The sequence below is a fragment of the Orcinus orca genome, chromosome 1, assembly GCF_937001465.1.
Source record: "Orcinus orca chromosome 1, mOrcOrc1.1, whole genome shotgun sequence".
NCBI lineage: Eukaryota > Metazoa > Chordata > Mammalia > Artiodactyla > Delphinidae > Orcinus > Orcinus orca.
Window position 1 is genome coordinate 60,288,409 of NC_064559.1, and position 24,892 is coordinate 60,313,300.

Here is a 24,892-nt window from a genome sequence, read left to right on the forward strand (position 1 = left end):
CAGCCATTGTTAAGGGCTTTATTTTGGCCCATATCTTTTGTACTACAAGTATGCATATTTTGTAAGGTGTATTATAAATAAGTTGTTGTAGATAAACACCATGCTACATGTCTGTAGTGTTCTTTTATGCTCTGGATAAAAGAACACTACAGACAAGGTAATAAAATAATTGAAACATGTTGAAAATATTTTAAAAATAAACTACATGGCGAAATGTACAGTTGTACATACTAAAAGAGAGTGAAATATATCAAAAGTGCTGAATTTTAGAGTACTTATTTCATGAATACATCTTAATGTGACAAAGCTATTAAGCTTAATGGTAAATTTACAATTTCAGTTTCTTATAGTTTTTAAATTAAATAATTTAGCACAAGAAACATTTATCCATGAACCACTGTATCACAAAACTATTGTTATGCTTGTTTTCATACTGATCATCGTAACCTATAAATTCTGACATTTTCCCCCCCGTACTCATGGTTAAAAAACCGTTGGCTTTTATCTATTCATTTCAAATCTCCGTTAGATTTGACTGAACAAATCCATTCTAGAAGAGAAGACTATCCAGTAGAGTTGCAATCTTAAAAATTGGTCTTTCCAAATTCAAGTTTTAACTAAGGCTGTCTGTCTAGTCATGCTGGTTATGTATCTGCAGTATGTGCGCTAATAAGTTAAACATAGAATGATATGGAAACGTGTACAAAAGATCATCTAATCTACCTGCAGTATATTTTTAGTGTATTTCAGTGTAGTCAATATCTGTGTTCAATAATTGTTGCAATTATCTTTTTTTTTTTTTTTTTTTTTTGCGGTACGCAGGCCTCTCACTTTTGTGGCCTTTCCCGTTGCAGAGCACAGGCTCCAGACGCACAGGCTCAGCGGCCATGGCTCACAGGCCCAGCCGCTCTGCAGCATGTGGGCTCTTCCCGGACCGGGGCACGAACCCGTGTCCCCTGCATCGGCAGGCAGAATCTCAACCACTGTGCCAGCAAGGAAGCCCTGCAATTATCTTTTAAGTGGTGGTTTTGCCTGTGGCATTTTCACTATAGTGGTAGAGCTTTAAAGGCTCCAACTCTGCAGTAAACTTAAAGGCAGTTGTGATTTTTGAAGTATGTTGTACTCACGTAGACTTTCTAGGGGTAATTTATCACCTTAATGCTGCTCTATTCTAATATAGGGGTGCTTATATCCCCACTTCTCTTATCTTTTCATGGACCCTTTGTGACTTCGAAGGGAGTTTTCTACTTTGAACGAAGACATGGAGTGCAGAAGGGAATGAGAATCTGGCTAATAATGTGACCCATAATTTGTGTTCTCACTCTGCTTTTATCAAGTATTGGGCTGGGTCTACTGCAGCAGTGGAAATTTGGCTTTGAGTTCTGGTGTTCAGAACTCATATTTCTGCTTGACTGAACTGTGAATGGAAAATCCCAAGTATCTTACAAAATTAGTAGCTAAATGGTGTTTTTACTAATCACTTCAGAGATGGAAAAAACTGAAGACATTTTAAAATTCAAAACCCATCAGCATGTGCTTCCCCTTTAATTGGCAGAAAATCGATCGTGAGAGCAGCCCAGAGAGCTGACTTTTTTTCTCCTTCAGTTGCTCCAGCTGAACTACAGCTGCAAATTTCTTTAAAAAGAAAAAAAAAAAATCTTGAAGGTATAAGTGCAATAATTCCCACAAAATCAGTTGCTGGAGTTAATGACCAGTTTGTTAAGGCATTAACTGCCCTCAGCTGGGAATGACCAGTTTTGAGGGGAATGGCTGCACAACTGCTAAGATAATTCAGTAACGCGTTCAAATAATGATCCACCTAATTAACAGTGAATTTCTATGGAAATCCTATCGAAGTACTTATGGCCTCTGCATTTAATAGCCAGTGAGTTCATCGTGATTCATGTTTATTATCATAAATACCAAAGGAATCATAATGACTAGGCCATTTTATTTTCACCGTGGCCTTATTACTTGAACAGATCTGACTAAGCCACCTATAGTCATTAAGGACCTAGTTCTCAAAATATTCAGTCTTTTCACTGCTCTGCTCAAAATTCACAGAGCCTTTGGTGCTATGCCAGCATAGCGACTATTGGCAGACTGTTTTAACTTGGGATGCCATTTGGGAATAATTGATGTCTGTAAGTCTTAAAGGAGCCCTTTTGAAATGTCTGCCATTGGTATGATGTGGAGAAATCATAGTTGGTTAGCTGGAGTTTATGGTTCTTCATCATGAATTCTTATGGGAAAATCATAACTCCCAGCCCCAAATTCGTTTAGGATATGCAAGATTATTTTTTTGAGTTTTATTTTTTTAAGAACTTAGATATCCAATGAATGAAGAAGACTATTATTAGCTTATAATAAGGGATAAGCTTTAATTTTACTTGGACCATTTAATCTCTCTTAATTTCTGTTTATTGCTATGTGATCTTTAAATTAGTCTTTAAGTAATAATAAATGTTGGCTGCCAGAAAACCTCTACTTTCTGTGTGCAGCTGTGTTTGAAGAGATGAATTTAGGTTATTTCCAGACATCTTCCCCCTCCAGGTATTCACTTTTCTCCTACAATATTTTGTCCTTTTGCTGTAGCTGTCAGATATCTGCTAGATACCGTAAAGTTATAGGCTGTGTTTTTATCAAGCAATTAATCACTTGCATAATCATTTATTATTCAATGAATATGATACCTGTGGTTTATATACTATAATCTTCCTTCATACATTGCAGTTCTTTAGAGGAGATTGGAAATATGTGATTTGAAACAAGATATGAATTAGAATCATCAAGGTAACATATGGGTAACAAGCATTTATAAAATATTTCCATCTTTTTTTCTGAATAAAAAACCAAGTGTCATATTGTATCTTTTTTCATTCCCTAAATAAATACAAAGTGAGAAGAAAATCAATTTTATAGGTATTTGTAAATCAATTGATTGAATTCTAGGGAACCTTTACCCAGATAAAATCGAGAAGATGTATCAGCAACTTGGGTTATATAGACTTCTGAGTACAATATTGTAGTCCCTTATATCTGTCATCACCTCCTTTCACACTTTCCTCAAGGGGAAAAAAATATCTCTGGTCATATTCCAGTTTCTTTTGTTTGGTTGTGCTCAGCTCAAACAAATGGGGAAACACCTGTACATTTTATTTGCCTGGGACATGAAACTTAAAGGTAAATGAAGTAATATAGCTAATAGTGAGGTTTGTCTTCTGTGTTCTCAGACTTCTCTCTCTGTGTCCTTTCATCTTTTTGTACCCCGTCGCCTTCATAACTATTCCCCACTCGAGGAGTGAAATTAAGTTCTGTTACAGACAAGGAAGCATGAAAGAAGGAAGAGAGGTTCACAGTGTGTTTGTGGTAGTGGTGGTGGAGGAACACATACTGATGACAATAATCTATCCTTTGATTATTTTCTTTTCCCAATTTTTGTTCTGATTAAGGGATTTATGACCCTATGAGACTGATGAAGGTTCCTTATCAGATACTGGTCACTGAGTGGAGCCTTGAAGGATGAGGTGACTCTCCTAAGCCCGTACTTTGGGTATAGCAGAGCTTTATAGGAAAGTGACTAGGGACAAGTGGCTCAACCATAGGCTCAGAATATACCTGTGAACCCTGTCTAGCTCATCTCAGAGGAATCTTGGCTGCCTCTTAAACCTACATTACCTCTAACTGTGGTCAAATCTTGAGGATAGAAACCACAAAGACAACATATATAATAGGGGAATGTGAAAATAGTGTTCTATTGGTAAAACAGAAAAATGTTATTATCAACATAATAATACTAAGAAATGACATTTATTGATTCAGTTTATTGTGTGTCAAACTCAGTACTAATTGTTTTACCAGAATTCTTGCACCTAATCTTCACATAACAACTCTTTGAGATAGGTACAGTTGTTATTCCAGTTTCACAGATGAAGAAACTGAAGCACAGAGAATTTAAATAACACTCAAAAGGCCATTTATGCTAGTAAGTGGCAGAGCCACAAATTGAACCCAAGCAGTCTGCCTCCAGAGCCTGAGATTTGAACCACAGCATTTTACTGCCTCTGTTTACCACTCTACTCAACTTTTAAGCTTCTAGCACCTTGTTTTTCTCATAAAATCAAACACTGCTTGATAGCAGTTCTTGTCCAATTCAGTGAGAGTGAGTTTCAGAACTGCTATATAGATCTAGTCCCCCAAACTGCTTGGGGGATAATGCAGTTTGTCCCTGTCAAGATCTTTCATCTATTGGAACCTATTGCACCTGGGCTCAGGTACTCTGATAAATAACTGATTGTTTTTCTTCATTTCATCTCCCCTCTTCTCTTCTACCATCTTCTCACCTCTTTCTCCATAGAGTCCCTTCTTAACTGCATTTCCTTCCGGTACTGTGCCACTAAGGAATGATGATAATAATTTATGTTTATTTGGCATTATTTCACCCTTCCTGCTGCTTCCTGGAAGGCTTAGTAGAGAGTACATACACACAGGCTTTGTAGTCCGACCTAGGTTTGAATCTCAGATTCACGAGCTGTGTTTCCTTTTGAAGGATTCATAACCTTAATGAATGTCATTGCCTCACATCCAGATCAAAGATAATACCTACCTCTTCAGTTGTTATAAGGGTTAAATGAGAAAATACATGCTTAACATACAAGAGGAACTATCAGTTTGCTTAACTCTTTCTCTCTTCCCTTCTCTCAAAGAATTGTAGTTATAAAAAGACTGGCTATCCACGAATCTTTTGGGATAGCCTTGTAATCCTTGAGTTTCTGTTTTCTTCAGTCCTTTAGTTTTAGCACATTTTGGGGGCATGATAATCATTTTAGGTAAAGATTATGGGAAATTAGGCATATGTTCAGAGACTTTTTTTTAAATCAAACTTTATTTTCTAGAGCAATTTAAGGTTCATAGCAAAATTGAGCCGAAAGGACATTAATTTCCCATATACTTCCTGCCCGTCCCCCCAGCCTCCCACCTTTTTTAAAATTAATTTTTATTGGAGTATAGTTGCTTTACATAGGTTTTTAAATAGAAGATCACAGATAAAGAATTAGGAAGGTACGGGAGTACTGCAAGGATCTTTCACTTTTGGCCATGAGTATGGGGAGAGAAGGAGAAAGAGAAAGCACACAAGAGCAGAATTAGAACTGGCAGTAGAATGACTCATCCTACTTTTTGAAACTAGATATTTAGTTTTGCTGTGGAAAAAGAAAGTAATATAAATTATTGTTGAATTTGAGATGTTTCTTGCATATGTTATTCATCTACATTTTAAAAATTATTGTAATTTTAGGACTTTTCTCTAGACTTTCTATTCTGTCACATATCCTTTATCCTGAGTTATCCTTTGGAAGTGATATAGATATAGATATATAATCATATATATATGTGTATGTAATTTGCTCTAGAAGGACCTTCCTTGTTATTCTCTTTATGGGGTACAGATCTCTTAAACGTGAATCTTTCTTTCCTCTCACCTTACATGAATTGATGTACCACTTTAGAACATTGCATTTTAGAATCCTTTCATTGATAACCAGCAGTAGACAGACAATCCTCAAACATAGAATAGTGTGCTTTTTCATTCTTAGTTCCACACTGAATTTTAAAGTCTGATTATTTACTTTGATGTTAAAAAATCTTTTATATTGGATATTGATTTCTATGTTTCTTCCCATTTATTTAGTAAGTTGTGTGACTTGGAATCCTACTTTTCAGTGAATCCATTACATAGAGAAAATATTTTCAAATAATATTTTGAAAAAATTAAGTAGGACTAGAACCTACCCACAGCTGAACAACATATAGAAAGAAACTGTAATAGCAGGGAAAGAGACTGTGCCTTCGGAATATGAGTTTGCTGTAGGAACTTACTTGAAAAGATATTAAAATACCTCAGTCCCTGGAGGAAAATACTGTGAAGTATAATCTGACCAAACCCCTAAGGGATACTTTCCTCTCTGGAGAATAAAATTGGAATTTTTCATTTTTAATCTATGTATCATGCAAACTGATGCAAAGATTTGTTTTCCTGTGGCAAGTGTGTTTTATACTAGAATAAGTATAAATGAATGCCTTCAGCAGTGTAAAAATGTGATTTATTAAAATCTATGAGTCTTTTCTATTTAGATTGCTCTGATCCCAAGAGCAAAATACTGGGGTTGGGAACACCCAGTTAGTCTCTACTTTTCTCTTTTTTGGAGTAATTTCAGTTTTTGCATTACGTTTTCCTCCAGATGTAGTTTCTGCATATGTTGTATTCCAAGTGGTTAAGTTAGTGAATTCATAGATTTTTAGTTAAGATGAAAATGTTTACTAGTATGTATTCATCTGACGAACATATGCTAGATTTTATTGTTTTTGTTTTATGCCAAGAAGTCATTTTTACATTGATACTGAAAGCCATAGGAAATAGGCTTTAGCCAAACAATTCAAAAAGATGCAAAAGTCTTGATTTTTAAAAATTCTGTTTTTAAAATGTGTTTTATTCTATCATATGTCAGTGTATCTCAGTCTTTTATACCTGATACTATCATCTTACTTGAAAGACCGTTTTACCTTATGATATAAAAATGTTTGAGAGATACTGTAATATACCTCTGGTGAAAATTCTGGAGTCAGAGAAACCTGTGTTTAAAGCCCTGCTCACCCACTTACAAGGCTGTGTAGGAAGTATTTATTTTTCTCCAAGTGTTAAGTTCCTCATCTGAAACATAAGGATGATAAAATTTATTTGACAGATTATTTTGAAGACTCACATTGTTCTTCCTTACCATATGAAATATTTTTTTTAACATATAAGCTCCAGGAAAGCAACGGGCTAGAGAGAGGGTCACTATATGTTTTTAAAAAACATCTGGAAACTTAAAACACTTTTGTGTCAAATATGAAAATCTTGTAGAACTAGTAATTTCTGTCTTTGACTAAACGTGCTTATTTTTTCAGTTTTAGCCTCTGATTTTTTAAACATAACATTGTTTTTTTTTCCAGCTTTATTGAGATCTAACTGACATATAACAGTATGTAAGTTTAAGGTGATGACTTGACATATATATATATTGCAAAATATATAAGGTTAGATATAAGGGTAGTTAACTATAAAAGTTACCACTTTAAGATTAGTTACCACATCCATCACCTCACATAATTACTTTTTTTCTGGTTGTAAGAACTTTTAAGATTTACTCTCTTAGCAACTTTCAAATGTACATACAGTATGTTAACTATAGTCACCAGGCTTTTTAGATATTAAAAATAGAATCAATCAGCAGGTATTTATTGAGAAACTTCCATATGCTATACTAAGCCTATAAGAATACCAAGGTATGTCCCCTAAGAATTTCTCACCACCTCATAAAGAGATAACCTAATATCTGAAAAATTCAATAAGAATATAAAATAGTATTTTTAAAAAACACAAAGTAGTAATTTTATACTATGGTAGACACAAGAATAAAGGTGCTGAATTTATCCTCCATGTCACAATATATTTAAAATTTTCTTGATATGTTATTTATCAACTAAATTTATGTATGTCCTTGATTTTGTTTTAAAACTCCAAATATCTCCAAGGATTTCTCATAGCCCAAACTTTTTAAAAATAATATTGTATTTTGGATAAAACCTTTTAGCCAAACTTTTCTAACTCAAGTTTTGTCACTGACTTTGAGATCATAAATAGATCCTTAAAATATGGTCTTTCTGAAAGCATGTAGAAGAACTACATGGCATATTAAAGTCCCATTTTATTTTTCAAATCTATGATATATCATTCACTTTTCTTTTTTCAGTTTCAAGGTGTACGAAACTAGAATAATCTTACCTCAGAAGTTCTGAGACAATCCTTAGACTATGCTTACTATCTCTACCCTTTAGCATTTTATAGTCATGTATTTTTTTTCCATCTTTATTGGAGTATAATTGCTTTACAATGGTGTGTTAGTTTCTGCTGTACAACAAAGTGAATCAGCTATATGTATACATATACCCCCATATCCCCTCCCTCTTGAACCTCCCTCCCACCCTCCCTATCCCACCCCTCTAGGTGGTCACAGAGCCCTGAGCTGATCTCCCTGTGCTATGGAGCAGCTTCCCACTAGCTATCTATTTTACATTTGATAGTGTATATATGTCCATGCCACTCTCTCACTTCGCCCCAGCTTCCCCTTCCTGCCCCTGTGTCCTCAAGTCTGTTCTCTATGTCTGCGTCTTTATTCCTGCCCTGCCACTAGGTTCATCAGTACCGTTTTTTTAGATTCCATATGTATGCATTAGCATACGGTATTTGTTTTTCTCTTTGTGACTTACTTCACTCTGTATGACAGACTCTAGGTCCATCCACCTCATTACAAATAACTCAATTTCGTTATTTTTTTATAGCTGAGTAATACTCCATTGTATATATGTGCCACATCTTCTTTATCCATTCATCTGTTGATGGACAATTAGGTTGCTTCCACGTCCTGGCTATTGTAAATAGTGATGCAGTGAACATTGTGGTACATGTATCTTTTTGAATGATGGTTTTCTCAGGGTATATGCCCAGTAGTGAGATTGCTGGGTCATATGGTAGTTCTATTTTTAGTTTTTTAAGGAACCTCCATATTGTTTTCCATAGTGGTTGTATCAATTTACATTCCCACCAACAGTGCAGGAGGGTTCTCTTTTCTCCACACCCTCTCCAGCATTTACTGTTTGTAGATTTTTTTGATGATGGCCAGGCCATTCTGACTGGTGTGAGGTGATACCTCGTTGTGGTTTTGATTTACATTTCTCTAATGATTAGTGATGTTGAGAGTCTTTTCATGTGTTTTTTGGCAATCTGTGTGTCTTCTTTTGGGCATGTATTTTTTTTTAATGTAGCAAATACTATTCTACTTCATTTATTATTTGTTATTTTTCCAGTTTCTGATTCATAAAAATTAAATATACTTTTCGTTTACTATTTCTTATACATTATCACTGTCAATGAAATGTGTTTATCACATATTTTGATAAAACAGTAAGGATGGGGAGGCCAGTGGCCAAATCTACATTTTAGTGGGCTACTGGGAACAATTAATTCTTAGGTTTGTGGTTAATTTTTTCAAAAGTATACCTTGTAAAATATACATAATCTCTTGGAACATAGTGATATTTCATAGATAGTGTGCTCCAAACTTTGGAATTGAAATAGGGAGCTCAAAATATTTTCTAGGGCTTCCCTGGTGGCGCAGTGGTTAAGAGTCTGCCTGCTGATGCAGGGGACATGGGTTCGTGCCCTGGTCCAGGAAGATCCCACATGCCGTGAAGCGGCTAGGCCCGTGAGCCATGGCCGCTGAGCCTGCACGTCCGGAGCCTGTGCTCTGCAACAGGAGAGGCCACAACAGTGAGAGGCCTGCATACCGCAAAAAAAAAAAAAAAAAAAATTTCTAAATTAGGATTATATAGTGATTTTTTTTGATTCAGTAGCTTAAAAGTTGTAATGCATTAATTTGTGTGTGTTATACAAAAAAAATTAATTTCTTTGTGGTCATTCCCATGCATGGCATAATATAAAATCTCACCATATCCATGGTTTCTTATTTCCAGGCAATGAAAACTACAAACAAATAGCAATGTGTGTTCTTTACCACATAAGCATGGATGACCGCTTTAAATCAATGTTTGCATACACTGACTGTATACCACAAGTAAGTGCTTTAAGTGTTTTTTTAAAAAGGCATTCAAAAAATATGTTTTTACTTTCTTCCCTTGATTTTCCAGATAGGTTTTTTTCTTTAAAAGTCCCCTCTTAAAAATAATATAAATTTGTTATATACAATCTGGAAAGTACAGAACATTATAAAAATGAAAGTAACTTTCTGTTATCCCAAACCCAGAGATAACCATTTAAAATTTTGGTACATTTTCTTCTACATAGTTAAAAAAATACTGTTTTGGGATTATATGCCATATGTAATTATATATTGCTTTTTTAACTTAATATATCGTTAAGTACCCTCCCATGTCACTGAACATTCTTCATAAATTATTCATAATAGTTGTATACTATTTTATTGCATAAGTGTACCATAATTTAAATATTGTTAAATTGTATATTTAGGGTTTTTTTCCAGTTTATCACATAAAAACTGATGTAAGTATAAGTATGTAAACAAATGAAATAATGTGGAATAAATATCATAGTATGTAAAAGCTTAACCACATCTTGATTTTTTCTTTAGTTTAAATTCCTAAAAGTAGAATTACTAGGTCAAAAGGTATTTTGTGTATTTGACACAATATGGCCAAATTACCTTCTAAGAAGACATGAGTTGATTTTTTTCCAACTGTCACTTCACTTTGAACAGCACTGGATGCTATCGTTTCTCTAAAAATGGAGCGTCTCTATTTCTTTTTATTTGCATTTCTGTGGATATTGGTGAGGTTGAACATTTTTCACATGCTTATTGTTGATATTATGTTATAAATCATTCATGTCCCTTGATAATTTTTCCATTGGCATGTCAATATTTTAGGATTAATAAATAATATCTCTATATGTAGTAACTATTTTAACTCCTGGTCATATTACAGACATTTCCCAACTTTGTCATTTGCCCTTTAATTTTGTTTGTGGTTGACGGTTTTAATTGCTTTGCGTTCTCTGATGGGAAAATGCTTCATCAAAATACTTTTATTTGGGCTTCCCTGGTGGCGCAGTGGTTGAGAGTCCGCCTGCCGATGTAGGGGACACGGGTTTGTGCCCCGGTCCGGGAGGATCCCACATGCCGCGGAGCGGCTAGGCCCGTGAGCCATGGCCTCTGGGCCTGCGCATCTGGAGCCTGTGCTCCGCAATGGGAGAGGCCACAACGGTGAGGGGCCCGCGTACCGCAAAAAAAAAAAAAAAAAAAAAAAAAAAAAACAACTTTTATTTTTATAGCACTACTCTTAAGAAAGATTTTTGCTATAACTCAGTTGCTTGATATATTTCATATGTTCGGTTTATTTGTCTTGAAGGAGTTTAGTGATTTTTTTCCATAGACTATAATGGTGGAGATTCTATACGTGTGTAATTTTTTTTTTTTTTTTTTTTGCGGTACGCGGGCCTCTCACTGTTGTGGCCTCTCCCGTTGCGGAGCACAGGCTCCAGACGCGCAGGCTCAGTCGCCATGGCTCACAGGCCCAGCCGCTCCGCGGCATGTGGGATCCTCCCGGACCAGGGCACAAACCCGTGTCCACTGCGCCACCAGGGATATACATGTGTAATTTTACTTTTAGGGAATTTACATTCATGGAATCACTATTGTGCCATTAATCTTCATTAAACTGAGCTCTACTAATTTGAATAATATCTGATGATTGGAACACTAGTTAGGCTGATTTTTAATATTATTTTTATAATATGGCTTTCTAAAATAGAAAAAGCAAAATCGCAGGATGTATAATATACAATAAAAATAACACTTTTAAAAGACACTTTAGAAGAATATGTATAGTAAGTCATACTTATTAAAGTAATCCTCTTAAGACTCCTACTACATAATTCCTTATTAGCCTAATATAAGTTATTAAATGTATATTATTTTAGGATTAATAGTAATAATTAATATTAATTACTAATATTTATTACTAATTAATATTTATTACTACTATAATTAATTATTACTAATAATAGTAGTAATTATTATTATGTAGTAAAAAACAGGCCATAGTTTTTCTTTTTATTAATTCTTATTAATCCTTCTATTCATCCCAAATTAATAACACAGTTCTAAAAATTGAATTTGCTGTTCCAGAATTTTAATACTTTATCTACACGCAATTAAAAAACTGATAAACTCTCAAGGATAATTTCTTAGGCTTTTATACCAGGGGAAAAACTAATTATGCTTGTTTACAGAAAGTAGACATCCTTCAAATATGCAGCATATTTTATCTAACAAGGCAAGGCTTCTTATAGAGATAACACATGTCAGACTACAGCCGATACAAAGTGTAATCAAACTCTTTGTTTGATTGACAAACAAGTTGTCAATAAAAGAGTAGCCATGTCAAAGGGAGATTACAGGTGATTTACTACAGTCTCACTCCATATGTTCCAAGGGGTTTTGCTTCACAGTTTCAAAGGGTGTTCCTTTTCCAATCCCATTTAATGTCAGAACTTCATTGACTACAGGATATGAATTGGAAAGCAGTGATAAAAGAATAATATTTTTGTCTAGATTGACTGTTTTTATCTAGATTAGATTTTAAAGAGAATAACATTAAATAAAAGAGAAATAAATGTACACTAAAAAGAGATGGAAAACTTTTTTTTGTTAAATATTTAATTTGGAGTTACCCTTCCCTCTATACCCTAGAATTTACAATCTCAAACATAAAATGTGAAACTTTATTTTCAATAAATAATCAGAAATAAAAGCCTGTTTAAGTTACTTTTGAAACATTATTATTATTGCAGTTGAAGACTTTGTAGAAAATTCTCCCGTACCTTTTCAAGGACAACATTCATGCATGTTTCCTTGCCAGATAATTTTCTAACATCAAACATTTCTGCAGTGGGGTTTTCAGAACATTTATGGTCTGTATTTCATGAACAAAATCTTTCAAAATTCATTCAATGGTCAATGTTTTGGGGTTTTAGTTTATTATATTTTGTTTTTAAAGCTCAACCCTGGTAAGAATAGTGAGGGTATGTTATCAAATTATGTTGTAAACATCCTGAAACTTTTTAGTATGAGGCCATATTTTGAGAAACCAAATGGTACTCTAGAATAGTATGTTTGTTCCTAAAGTGCTATCCAGCCTATAACTTGTACTTTGTAAGGCTCAACTTTGGCATATTTGGGGAAAAGTTGACATGGTTTGATTGCCACCCAGTACCAATTGTAAAAATACATTGTAAAATAAAAGAATCATGGAAAGCAAATTTGGGATTACATTGAAATTTCCAAGCTTCCTTCAGGAATTAAAACGATACCCCTCTCAGAATATTGACTCCTTGAAGTAATGTTTATAATACTAACAAAGCTTTAAACTCATTTGTGATAGCAACTGATTAACCTACTTGTTAAATAAAACTATATCTGAAGTTTGGAATATTAATGTAATACTCTGTTCACTTTGAAATTATGCACATTAATTTTTGTTTAGTAAATATTGTCAAGTATTACAAATGAATTTTTCAAATGAGAAGCCTAAAGTAACTTTGAAAGTAAGAAAGCAGTGGTTCCATTGTCATTCATATTCATTTCAGTGATCAAAAAAAATGTGGGATACGGTCATATTCTTTAATTCCATTAGATACATATGTAAAGGAACTTTATAAACTGAAACACTGTACAAAAATAAGGTACCATTTGTAAATGCTTCTCATTATTTTGGAACCACTCAGAGTCCAATGTAAATACTCCGTTTCTTATATGTGTTTTATAGGATAAACCTATACTTTTTAAAATTTCATCAGAATTTTATTAGTCCAAATAAACAATGTGTTAACATTGGGCTCATGGAATAGCATTTCATAAATTAGATTAACCTTAAGAGGTTGTATCTAGTGCATGATCATGGTCTTTTGGGGGAAAAATGATTCTATTGATTTCTCATTCTTAAAGAGCTGGGCTTTGGTGGAAATAGACTGTGAGATGCTCTAACATAAGCCTATAATTAGAGTTCACTTTTGTAAAATATTTAACATTCAGAGTAGATGTTATAAAGTCAACATGGCTCATAATCTCTCCCAATATTATGTTGCTTTGCTTCTTTTGTACTTTATTGCCTCTAATTATCCAATATATTCTCATTTTTCCCCTCTATTATGACACTATTTTGTAAAACTTGGGGGTCAGGGCAAGTCTTTCTTTATGTATGATCTTAATGGTCTCAGTGGGTGAATTGTTCCAGGTAAGCGTACTTGGGGATAACCAGGAGTTAATGGTTGTATTCTAATAATAGTTAAGAGTACACATTAACAGTTCATTGTTATTTAGACCTCTAAGATGCATGTTTTGTTTAAATAGGTGCAAATGCCATCCAGATGCTTATGAAAGTATTTATTGGTAATAGAATGGCCAAAGTACATGTTTAGGTAATGATGTCATGGTGTTATTTAACATTTTACCTAGAACAGTGCGCAAGAATCTTCATAGTAATCTACATGTTTTCTACCACAGTTGTCCTATTTGGCCCCTCTTTGATCTACACGCTTCTTTTGAGCTGAATGCTGGTAAACGTCCTTTCTGACAGCCCCCTTTGCTCCTGCCTGCCATTATCTGCTGAAGTTCAGAAACCAGAGCATCACTTCAAACAGCAGAGTTAGGGAGTAGCCAGTCAGAAGAGATTCCTGAGGCATGCAAAGTTCTGCCATAATCATTCAAAGATGTTTGGGTAGGGGGGTGGGGGTGGCAGAGGTGTATGTGAATACAGAGAGCTGTAGGGGTTGGCCTCTGGTCACTGGTAAATAAGTGAAGTCAGGTGCCAGAGAGTCTAGACACAGTGATTTCAGTCCTGGGTCTTTGGTATCTGATACTCAATATGGGACTTGTCTGATTGAACACTATTGCCTCTTCATTGCACAGGCTGAAGCCTTTTAGTGCCTTCCTGTTAAATTAGTAAAAGATGACAATGGACATAGTTAAAACAGAACAAATCTAGTTTTAGTATTTCCTAGTTGTCAGCAATTACACTTACTTCTGAAGTGCTATGGGTAGCAGTCAAAGACAGTGTTGCACGTAGAGCTTGAACTAAACTATTATTTTAAAATGTGAGCACTTTAAAATTGAAATGTTTCTCTTATTATGAAAAACTAACTCTATATCATGATGTATTTCATTCACAGTCCTGATTTCTCTTGATTTGGTGATGTAGGTGTTGGATAAGGTTTTAAACCATGCATTATTTTTTAAAAAGCTAGCTCCTGAATATTTCATCACAGGACTTAATGTGGAAATTACAAAAACAAGGCAAAAACCCTCAGCTTCTAACAAATCACCCTGTAACACCGTTCTTAAGGGCAAATTTCATACTACAAGGTTAATTTCAAGTAAACAGCAACGGATATTTTGCCTTGCTAAGCATTGCATTGATGTAACAAACATACTTTTGTTATTTTTAAAAAGCTTCTTGTATTAGGAGAAGTTTGGAAGAAATCTATAATGGGTTTTTGATTAGAATGTGAAAAACATACTGTATATATTTACATTTTTAGAGGATTGTCACCTACATTTTTATTAATTTGTAATTTAATTTTAGTTGGCAGTTAATAGGTAGCAAAATCTGTTAAAAGTATATCCAATAAATTAAGATTATTTTATCTTTGCCATAGAATTTTTTTGTTCTACAACATTATTAAGTGTTAGTGATTAAAGATTCCACTAGCAGCAACATTGGTGTTAAAGAAGTGCTCTCTGGGAAAAGGCATGATACATGCCAACCATTCACCAGCTATAGTGTTTTTGTAGTTCTCAGCAAATAGTGAATTTTATATATGTACATATAGTTTTGTTAGAATTATATCTAAGTATTTTGGGGAGCAATTGTGAGTGGATTTGCTTTTTTAATTTTGGTTTCCAGTTGTTCATTGCTAGCATACAGAAATAAGATTAATTTTTGTGTGTTCACCATGTAGCCTTTTTGAAACTTAGAAGTTATTTGGAACTAACATAGAGAATAACCAAAACAAGATTTAACAAAATAGGGTCTAACCAGTCAACAAAGGCATGTTGATCTAAAAAGGTATCCGCCGAGATAAAACATAAGAAATTTTTAGGTTATAAATTTTAGGATTGACTTCCATATGTTGTTAGCAATTTGACTAAGAGAAAAATATATTTATATAATATGCACTAAGTTAATTTGCTATTTACCAATAATAGTACACAAGCTTCTCAAAAGTATAGCTTAAGGTTTGTTCATTTCTCCTTTATTACATAGCAATTATCTCTCATCATGACAAATCTAGATTACTGCTAAATGGCATAAGTGGCCTGCCTTTTTCTTCCTACTTTTCTGTCTGCTGCTTCTCAGACCCATCTTCCCTTTCTCTCTCTCTTTTTTTAAAATAAATTGATTAATTGATTGATTGGTTGACTTTTGTCTGGGTTGGGTCTTTGTTGCTGCATACAGGCTTTCTCTAGTTGCAGCGAGCGGGGACTACTCTTTGTTGCAGTGTGTGGGCTTCTCATTGCAGTGGCTTCTCTTGTTGCGGAACAGGGGCTCTAGGCACGTGGGCTTCCGTAGTTGTGGCGCACGGGCTCAGTAGTTGTGGCTTGTGGGCTCTAGAGCGCAGGCTCAGTAGTTGTGGCGCACGGGCTTAGTTGCTCCACGGCATGTGGGATCTTCCCGGACCAGGGCTCGAACCCGTGTCCCCTGCATTGGCAGATGGATTCTTAACCACTGTGCCACCAGGGAAGTTCCTTCCCTTTCTCTTATCATTAAGTAGAGTTCGTTTCTTATTTTATACACACTCCCAAATGATTGGGTCCAGCTTTACAGGTTCAGTTATCAACCATAAATGGCAATTCCTAAAATTATACCTTCAGTCCCATCATGTCTCCTAAACTTGTGTTTATAACTTTTACTGACTATCTGCACTAGACTGTCACATAGGCAGCTTAAATTCAGCATGTCCAAAACCAAAATTACTGTCTTCCCTTTAAAGTTTTCTCCTACTTTGGTTTCTGTCTTTTGGTAAATGTTAGCACCACCATCCATGTTGTTGTTTAGGGCAGAAACCTGTGAGTCATCTTTGACCCTTCCTCTCCCTTAACCCCAACATCTAGTCAGTTATTAAATCCCAGTTTGATTCTCTTTCCTAAATATATCTCTGGGCCATCCTTTTTAATCTCTATCCCCACTGCTCTGCCTAGTCCAGGCAGCCATCATCATACCTCGACTTTTCCACTAGCCCCTTAGATGGTTTTGCCACATTTTCTTACCCTATTTCAGTCTATTTTCTACATTGACCAGATTTTTTCGAAATGTAAATCTTATCCTGACACTTTCCTTATTTGGAAGCCTTTAATGTCTTCCCATTTACCTTAGGATGAAGCCCAAAATCCTTAACATGTACTTCAGAATCCTGCGTGATCTGACTTTTACCTTATCTCTTAACACTATTTCCCTCACTCCAACCATGCTTGCCTTCTCTTAATTCTTCAGAAGAATGACTTTTTTTCCTGCCTTGTAACCTTTGCACAAGCTATTTTCATTGCTCAGAATGGTCTGCTTCCACACAACATTTTAAATTCCTTAAATGCAAAGGCTTTATGTAATATTTCTCTTATATTCTCCAGTGTACTTGGAAGTTCATATTGAATGCTGAGCATCTAATAGTTCATTAAGCATTCAGTTATTCAGTAGTCAAAGCCTACCACTTCTATGTTGAAAATGTAATTGTATTATATTATTTCCAACATATAATCTAAGGTAACATACTGTGATAAAATAGTGCCTGTGGTTTTTTGTGTGTTTGGGGTTTTTTTGAGTAAAATATGTCTTGTGCTTCTTGCTAGTTAATGAAGATGCTCTTTGAATGTTCGGATGAACGAATTGACTTGGAACTCATTTCTTTCTGCATTAATCTAGCTGCTAACAAAAGGAACGTACAGCTTATCTGTGAAGGTTAGTGCCTTTGAGCTTCATAGATAACTTCTATCGTATGCTATTGGCATATGATGGAAAATAGATAATAAGGAATTAAGAATTATAGTAAATATGTAAATCCTATTTTTAAGTAGTTTTAAAAATTATAGCTATAATCCTTAAATGTCAGACTCAGAATATTCTTACATCATGAGTAGAAACGCTTACCCTTTAGTAACATTTTATAAACCATTTGGTCAGTTACCCTTAATTGAAATTTGATTTTTAAAAATATTTTCTAGATGAAATAAAACTTTTTATTTGCAAAGCAATCTGTTACAGTGTAAGATGTTACAATACAAATGTATTAGCTATTTGTTTCTATAGTATCTTCATAAAATGATTCATCATACATTATGATATTTCAGAGTTTGCTCAATAGTTTTTTCGTATTTGAGAAGTATACATGTTCATTATAAAAAGTACAAATGAACAAATAGGAAAAAATTAAAAATTTTACTCCCACTATCCAGAGATAATCATAGGTAAGACTTTGGTACAATGTTTCTGTGTGTTTTTAAATTAAAATGGGATTTTCTCTATAAATGGTGACATGTTTTTTGAAGTTAATATCTGAATATCGTTCCATATGATTAAATACTTTAATAAAACATAATTGCCAGTAGCTGCAAAATAATCCATTAACGGATTTTCCATAGTTTAATCTGCTAGTTTGTTGCCACTTCTTTTCTGTTAAAAGCAATGCTACAGTAATTTTCCTTTCTCTGAATCTTTCATGTTTCCATTTTTACATTCTTAGGATAAATTCCTAGAAGTACAATTTTTATGGGTCAAAAAGTATTTACATTTTAAAACTTTGTGGTACATATTTCATATACATACTGTGCTTCCATTTATGTGAAATTCTAGAAGAGGCAAAACTAATCTGTATTTAAAAAGAAAAAATAAGAAAAAGGGGAAGAGGAGGAAGAGGAAAAGGAGGAGAAAACAAGAAAAGTAATTGTATTGGGGGACTAAGATTGACTGAGAACAAGGGAACTTTCTGCATTGAATGGAAATATTCTGTATCCTGATATGGGTACGAATTACACAGGGGCATACATTTATTGAATTTAATTGTACACTTAATATTTACGTATTTTCTGTGTGTAAATTGGGGTTTTTTGAGAACCGAAAATTTTAAAAATCATTAAATTTAAATGAACCTTTATTGGGGGAATTTTTTTGTTGTTATTATCAGGAAATGGGCTGAAGATGCTCATGAAGAGGGCTCTGAAGTTCAAGGATCCATTGCTGATGAAAATGATTAGGAACATTTCCCAGCATGATGGACCAACTAAAAATTTATTTATTGTAAGTATAGTTTTTAGCTTTCTGTCTATTAAAATAGCCTGAGAATTAAAGCTTTAAAGTCTGTGTCTGGAAATATAACTCTTCCTTAGCTCTTGTCAAATATTAATTCATGACCCAAGTTGGTTTTTCTTCAACTTACTTGTAAGTTTAGCTCCTAGAAATCTCAACCTAAGTTTTAATGTTGTTTTTGTTTTACGAGCCCTATCCCTAACCTTTTCATCCTCACTCCAGTTTGCTTGCCTTAAACCAGTCCACCATAGTCTCTCTTAGCAATTTAGCTCAAGGTTATTAAAACAAGAGAATCACATTTGATACTTCTTCTTCCTGTGGGTTAAATTATTAGATTAGTTCTTCTGCAGAAATCATATTTTAAATTTGTATTAAAATTCTGTTTTATTCAGGATTATGTTGGGGACCTTGCAGCTCAAATCTCTAATGATGAAGAGGAGGAGTTTGTGATTGAATGTTTAGGAACTCTTGCAAATTTGACCATTCCAGACTTAGACTGGGAATTGGTTCTTAAGGAGTATAAGCTGGTTCCGTACCTCAAGGATAAACTCAAACCAGGTCTGTGCTAAGTATTTCACTTCTGCGTAATGATTAAGTTATTTCTTTCTGTTGTGGATAAGGCAGCTAGAACAGTATTTTGTGACCATTATTGTACTACGTAACACATTTTCTTCCCACACCTCTAGGTCTAGCCCTAGTTCCCCTAGTTCGTTTCTTTCTCTCAGAAAGGCAGTCACTAGTTCTCCTCATATATGTATGTACTCTCTTCCCTAACAATATGTTTTTTTAATATTAGTTTCCCTTTCCTATCCTGCCTTCTTATTTTTTTTATCCTGCCTTTTTAAAATTACTAAATACCATCCCGCTCTACACGAGTTCACATGCACACACTAAGTTCTCTGAGGGATTCAAATGACTCTTCTATTTTCTGTGTTTACATTGTCATTCATTTGTATTTTCAAAGACTTATCTCCACCTCTCTACTGCTCCACCACCATGAACTGTCATCATGGAATGGAATTCCATGAACATGGAATTTTGGAAAAAGGACACATTTATAAGCGTGTTAAGGATTCATAAGAACTGATTTAATAGCTTTTAGTATCTTTTCTGTGAATTAGAATTTTGGCAATATAAAAGGATTTGTATCAGGACATTTCAATGAAAACTTTCTGTGATTTGACTTTACTAGGTGCTGCAGAAGATGACCTTGTTTTAGAAGTGGTTATAATGATTGGAACTGTATCTATGGATGACTCTTGTGCTGCATTGCTAGCCAAATCTGGGATAATCCCTGCACTTATTGAGTTGCTAAATGGTAAATTATAATTTATCTTAATTTATTTTTGTGCTAATATATAAACAAGTTATAAGTTTAGATTTTTAAATGTGGAATCTGCAATCATGAAATATTATTTATATTGTTGCATTACTCATCTTATAGCAACTTAAATTATATAGTTAGGAAAATGAATTAAATATACCTTTACTGGGATTAGATAGCATAGTATCAAATAGCTTTAGGTTACAAAGTTAAGAATGTTGCTATAAAATGATTCAGGACCAATTTTACAGACACTACCCTCCTCTTATCAGCCTTGAACAACTAATATTCCACCATTTCTTCTTTATGTTGAGCTTTGTTTTGGTTGAATTGGATCTCCTATCTTGCACAAACCCTTTTTTTAATATCTTGATTTCTAATCAGAAAAGTTTATTTGGAAGCTAATTCTAATCATCATATTCCCTCCTAGATCCATATATAGTATTGTCCTCTAAACTTTCTGCAGTGAAGAAAATGTTCTCTATCTGCACTGTCCAACACATGTGACTATTGAATACTTGAAATGTGGCTGTTGGGACTGAGAACCTGGAGTTTAAATTAAATTTAATTAAAATTAACTAGCCACAATGGCTATGGTTACAATACTGGATAGCGGAGGCCTAGATAGTCTTCCCCTTACCTTTGTTTTGCTCTTAAGGGCCCAGGTTTCGTTTTCCATACTGCATACAAAATTTGTCTGACTCTAATAGTATTTTATTAGGGCCAAGTTCTCTAGGACCTTGTGTTAGTCTGCTCAGGTCACCATAACAAAATACCACAGACTTGGTGGTTTAAACAACAGAAATGTATTTTCTCATAGTTCTAGAGGCTGGAAAGTCTATCAGGGTGCCAGCAAATTTGATTCCTGGTGAGGTCTTTCTTCCTGGGTTGCATAAGGCCACCTTCTTGTTGTGTCCTAACATCCTCATATGGCAGGCGGGCAGAGGAAGTGGGGGAGAGGGAGAGAGAGAAAGCACGAGCACACATAAGTGCTTGGATATCCCTTCTTATAAGGTTACTAATCTTATGGGATCAGGACTCCACCCTTATGACCTCATTTAACCTTACTTATTTCCTTATGGCCCTATCTCTGAATATAGTCACATTTGGGATTAGGGCTTCAGCATATGAATTTTTGGAGGGATGCAATTTGCCCATAGCAGATATACATTAAAAGTAGCTAATTAGTATAGAAGTTAAAAATACTAATATGGAAAGCTTAAAAAGACCCTCTAATCTCAGTCTTTCCTGTACCAGATATAATACATAATGAAAAATACACAAGTTCTAAGTATGTATAGCACAATGAATTTTCAAAATGAGAGCTCTCATGTTATTCCCACTCATATAAGGAAATGAAACATTACCAGCACCCTAGAAGTCCCTCTCCTGCCACCTCCCAGTCATTACCACCTTCACCAGAGTGGTTTCCATTTTTCTTTTTATCACCCACAGATGAATTCTGCTTTGGTTTTCAGCTTTTTAGCAATAGAGTCTTATTTCTTTTCCCCTATGAATGTGAGGTTTGTGTATGTTTTGTACAGAACTATGTTTCTTTTTATTGCTGTATAAATAAATATACCACTATTTTCCCTTTCTACTATTTATTGATAGTAGGGTGGTTATTTTTGTTTGTTTTCTTTTCTAATCTATTTATTTATTTTTTATTGGAGTAAAATTGATTTACAATGTTGTGTTAGTTTCTGCCATACAATGAAGTGAATCAGCTCTGTGTATACCTATATCCCCTCCCTCTTGGACCTCCCTCCCCTGCTTCCCCCACATCTAGGTCATCACAGAGCACCAGGCTGAGCTCCCTGTGCTATACAGCAGGTTCCCACTAGCTATCTGTTTTACCCATGGTAGTGTATTTATGTCAAACCTAATCACCCAATTCATCCCACCCTCCCCTTCCCCCCACGTCCACATGTCCGTTCTCTACGTCTATGTCTCTATTCCTGCCCTACAAATAGGTTCATCTGTACCATTTTTCTAGTTTCCACATATACGTATTAATATACGATATTTGTTTTTCTCTTTCTGGCTTACTTCACTCTGTATGACAGACTCTAGGTCCATCCACATCTCTACAAATGACCCAATTCCATTCCTTTTTATGGCTGAGTAATATTCCATTGTATACATGTACCACACCTTCTTTATCCATTCATCTGTCAGTGGACACTTAGGTTGTTTCCATGTCCTGGCTATTGTAAACAGTGTTGCAGTGAACATTGGGGTACATGTGTCCTTTTGAATTATGGTTTTCTCAGGGTATATGCCCAGTAGTGGGATTGCTGGGTCATATGGTAGTTGTATTTTTAGTTTTTTAAGGAACCTCCATACTGTTCTCCATAGTGGCTGTATCAATTTACATTCCCACCAACAGTGCAAAACGGTTCCCTTTTCTCCGCACCCTCTCCAGAATTTATTGTTCGTAGATTTTTGGATGATGGACATTCTGACTGATGTGAGGTGATACCTCATTGTAGTTTTGCTTTTCATTCTTCTAATAATTAGTGATGTTGACCATCTTTTCATGTTCCTCTTGGCCTTCTTTATGTCTTCTTTGGAGAAATGTCTGTTTAGTCTTCCACCCATTTTTTAATTGGCTTGTTTGTTTTTTTGATATTGAGCTCCATGAGCTGTTTCTATATTCTGGAGATTAATCCTTTGCCATTGCTTCATCTGCAACTATTTTCTCCCATTCTGAGGTTGTCTTTTCATCTTGTTTATGGTTTCCTTTGCTGTGCAAAAGCTTGTAAGGTTAATTAGGTCCCATATATTTATTTTTGTTTTTATTTTCATTACTCTAGGAAGTGAGTCAAAAACCATCTTGCTGTGGTTTATGTCAAAGAGTGTTCTTCCTATGTTTTCCTCTAAGAGTTCTATAGTGTCTGGTCTTACATTTAGGTCTTTAATCCATTTGGAATTTATTTTTGTGTATGGTGTTAGGTAGTGTTCTAAATTCATTCTTTTGCATGTAGTTGTCCAGTTTTCCCAGCACCACTTATTGAAGAGGCTGTCTTTCCATTTTATGTTCTTGCCTCCTTTGTCATAGATTAGGTGACCATATGTGCATGGGTTTATCTCTGGGTTCTCTATCCGTACCTTGATCTATATTTCTGTTTTTGTGCCAGTACCATACTGTCTTGATTACTATGGCTTTGTAGTATAATTTGAAGTCAGCCTGATTCCTCCAGCTCCATTCTTCTTTCTCAAGATTGCTCTGGCTATTTGGGGTCTTTTGTGTTTCCATACAAATTGTAAAATTTTTGTTCTAATTCTGTGAAGAATGCCATTGGTAGTTTGATAGGGATTGCCTTGAATCTGTAGATTGCTTTGGGTAGTATAGTCATTTTCACAATATTGATTCTTCCCATCCAAGAACATGGTATATTTCTCCATCTGTTTATGTCATGTTTGATTTCTTTCATCAGTGTTTTATAGTTTTCTAAGTACAAGTCTTTTGCCTCCTTAAGTAGGTTTATTCCTAGGCATTTTATTCTTTTTGTTGTGATGGTAAATGGGAGTGTTTCCTTGATTTCTCATTCCTTGATTTTTCATTGTTAGTGTATAGGAATGCCAGAGATTTCTGTGCATTAATTTTTTATCCTGCAACCTTACCAAATTCATTGATTAGTTCTAGCAGTTTTCTGGTGGCATCTTTAGGATTCTCTATGTATAGTATCATGTCATCGGCAAACAGTGACAGTTTTACTTCTTCTTTCCCAATTTGTGTTCCTTTTATTTCTTTTTCTTCTCTGATTACCATGGCTAGGACTTCCAAAACTATGTTGAATACGAGTGGCAAGAGTCGACATCCTTGTCTTGTTCCTGATCTTAGTGGGAATGGTTTCAGTTTTTCACCATTGAGTATGATGTTTGCTGTGCGTTTGTCATATATGTCCTTTATTTTGTTGAGGTAGGTTCCTTCTGTGCCCTTTTTCTGGAGAGTATTTATCATAAATGGGTGTTGAATTTTGTCAAAAGCTTTTTCTGCATCTATTGACATGATCATATGGTTTTATTCCTTAATTTGTTAATATGGTGTATCACATTGATTGATTTGCGTATATTGAAGAATCCTTGCAGCCCTGGGATAAATCCCACTTGATCATGGTGTATGAACCTTTTAATGTGTTGTTGGGTTCTGTTTGCTAGTGTTTTGTTGAGGATTTTTGCATCTATGTTCATCAGTGATATTAGTCTGTAATTTTCTTTTTTTGTGTAATATCTTTGTCTGGTTTTGGTATCTGGGTGGTGGTGGCTTCGTTGAATGAATTTGGGAGTGTTCCTCCCTCTGCAATTTTTTGGAAGAGTTTGAGAAGGATTGGTGTTAGTGCTTCTCTAAATGTTTGATAGAATTCGCCTGTGAAGCCATCTTGTCCTGGACTTTTGTTTGTTGGAAGATTTTTAATTATAGTTTCAATTTCATTACTTGTGATAAGTCTGGTTATATTTTCTAATTCTTCCTGGTTCAGTCCTGGAAAATTGTACCTTTCCAAGAATTTGTCCATTTCTTTGTGGTTGTCCATTTTATTGGCATAGAGTTGTTTGTAATAGTCTCATATAATCCTTTGTATTTCTGTGGTGTCAGTTGTGATTTCTCCTTTTTCATTTCTAATTTTACTGATT

General features: G+C 34.7%; 1 protein-coding gene across 2 annotated transcripts in view; it reads left to right on the forward strand.

Moving 5' to 3' along the window:
* Positions 1-24,892, forward strand: part of KIFAP3 (kinesin associated protein 3) — a 165,309-nt gene that overhangs the window by 82,236 nt on the left and 58,181 nt on the right. For both annotated transcript variants that reach the window (XM_049715585.1, XM_004269744.4), the window contains exons 11-15: positions 9,574-9,674; positions 17,478-17,586; positions 18,809-18,921; positions 19,323-19,488; positions 20,123-20,248. In XM_049715585.1, coding sequence (XP_049571542.1) covers positions 9,574-9,674; positions 17,478-17,586; positions 18,809-18,921; positions 19,323-19,488; positions 20,123-20,248 — 615 coding nt within the window. The remainder of the gene's footprint in view (positions 1-9,573; positions 9,675-17,477; positions 17,587-18,808; positions 18,922-19,322; positions 19,489-20,122; positions 20,249-24,892) is intronic.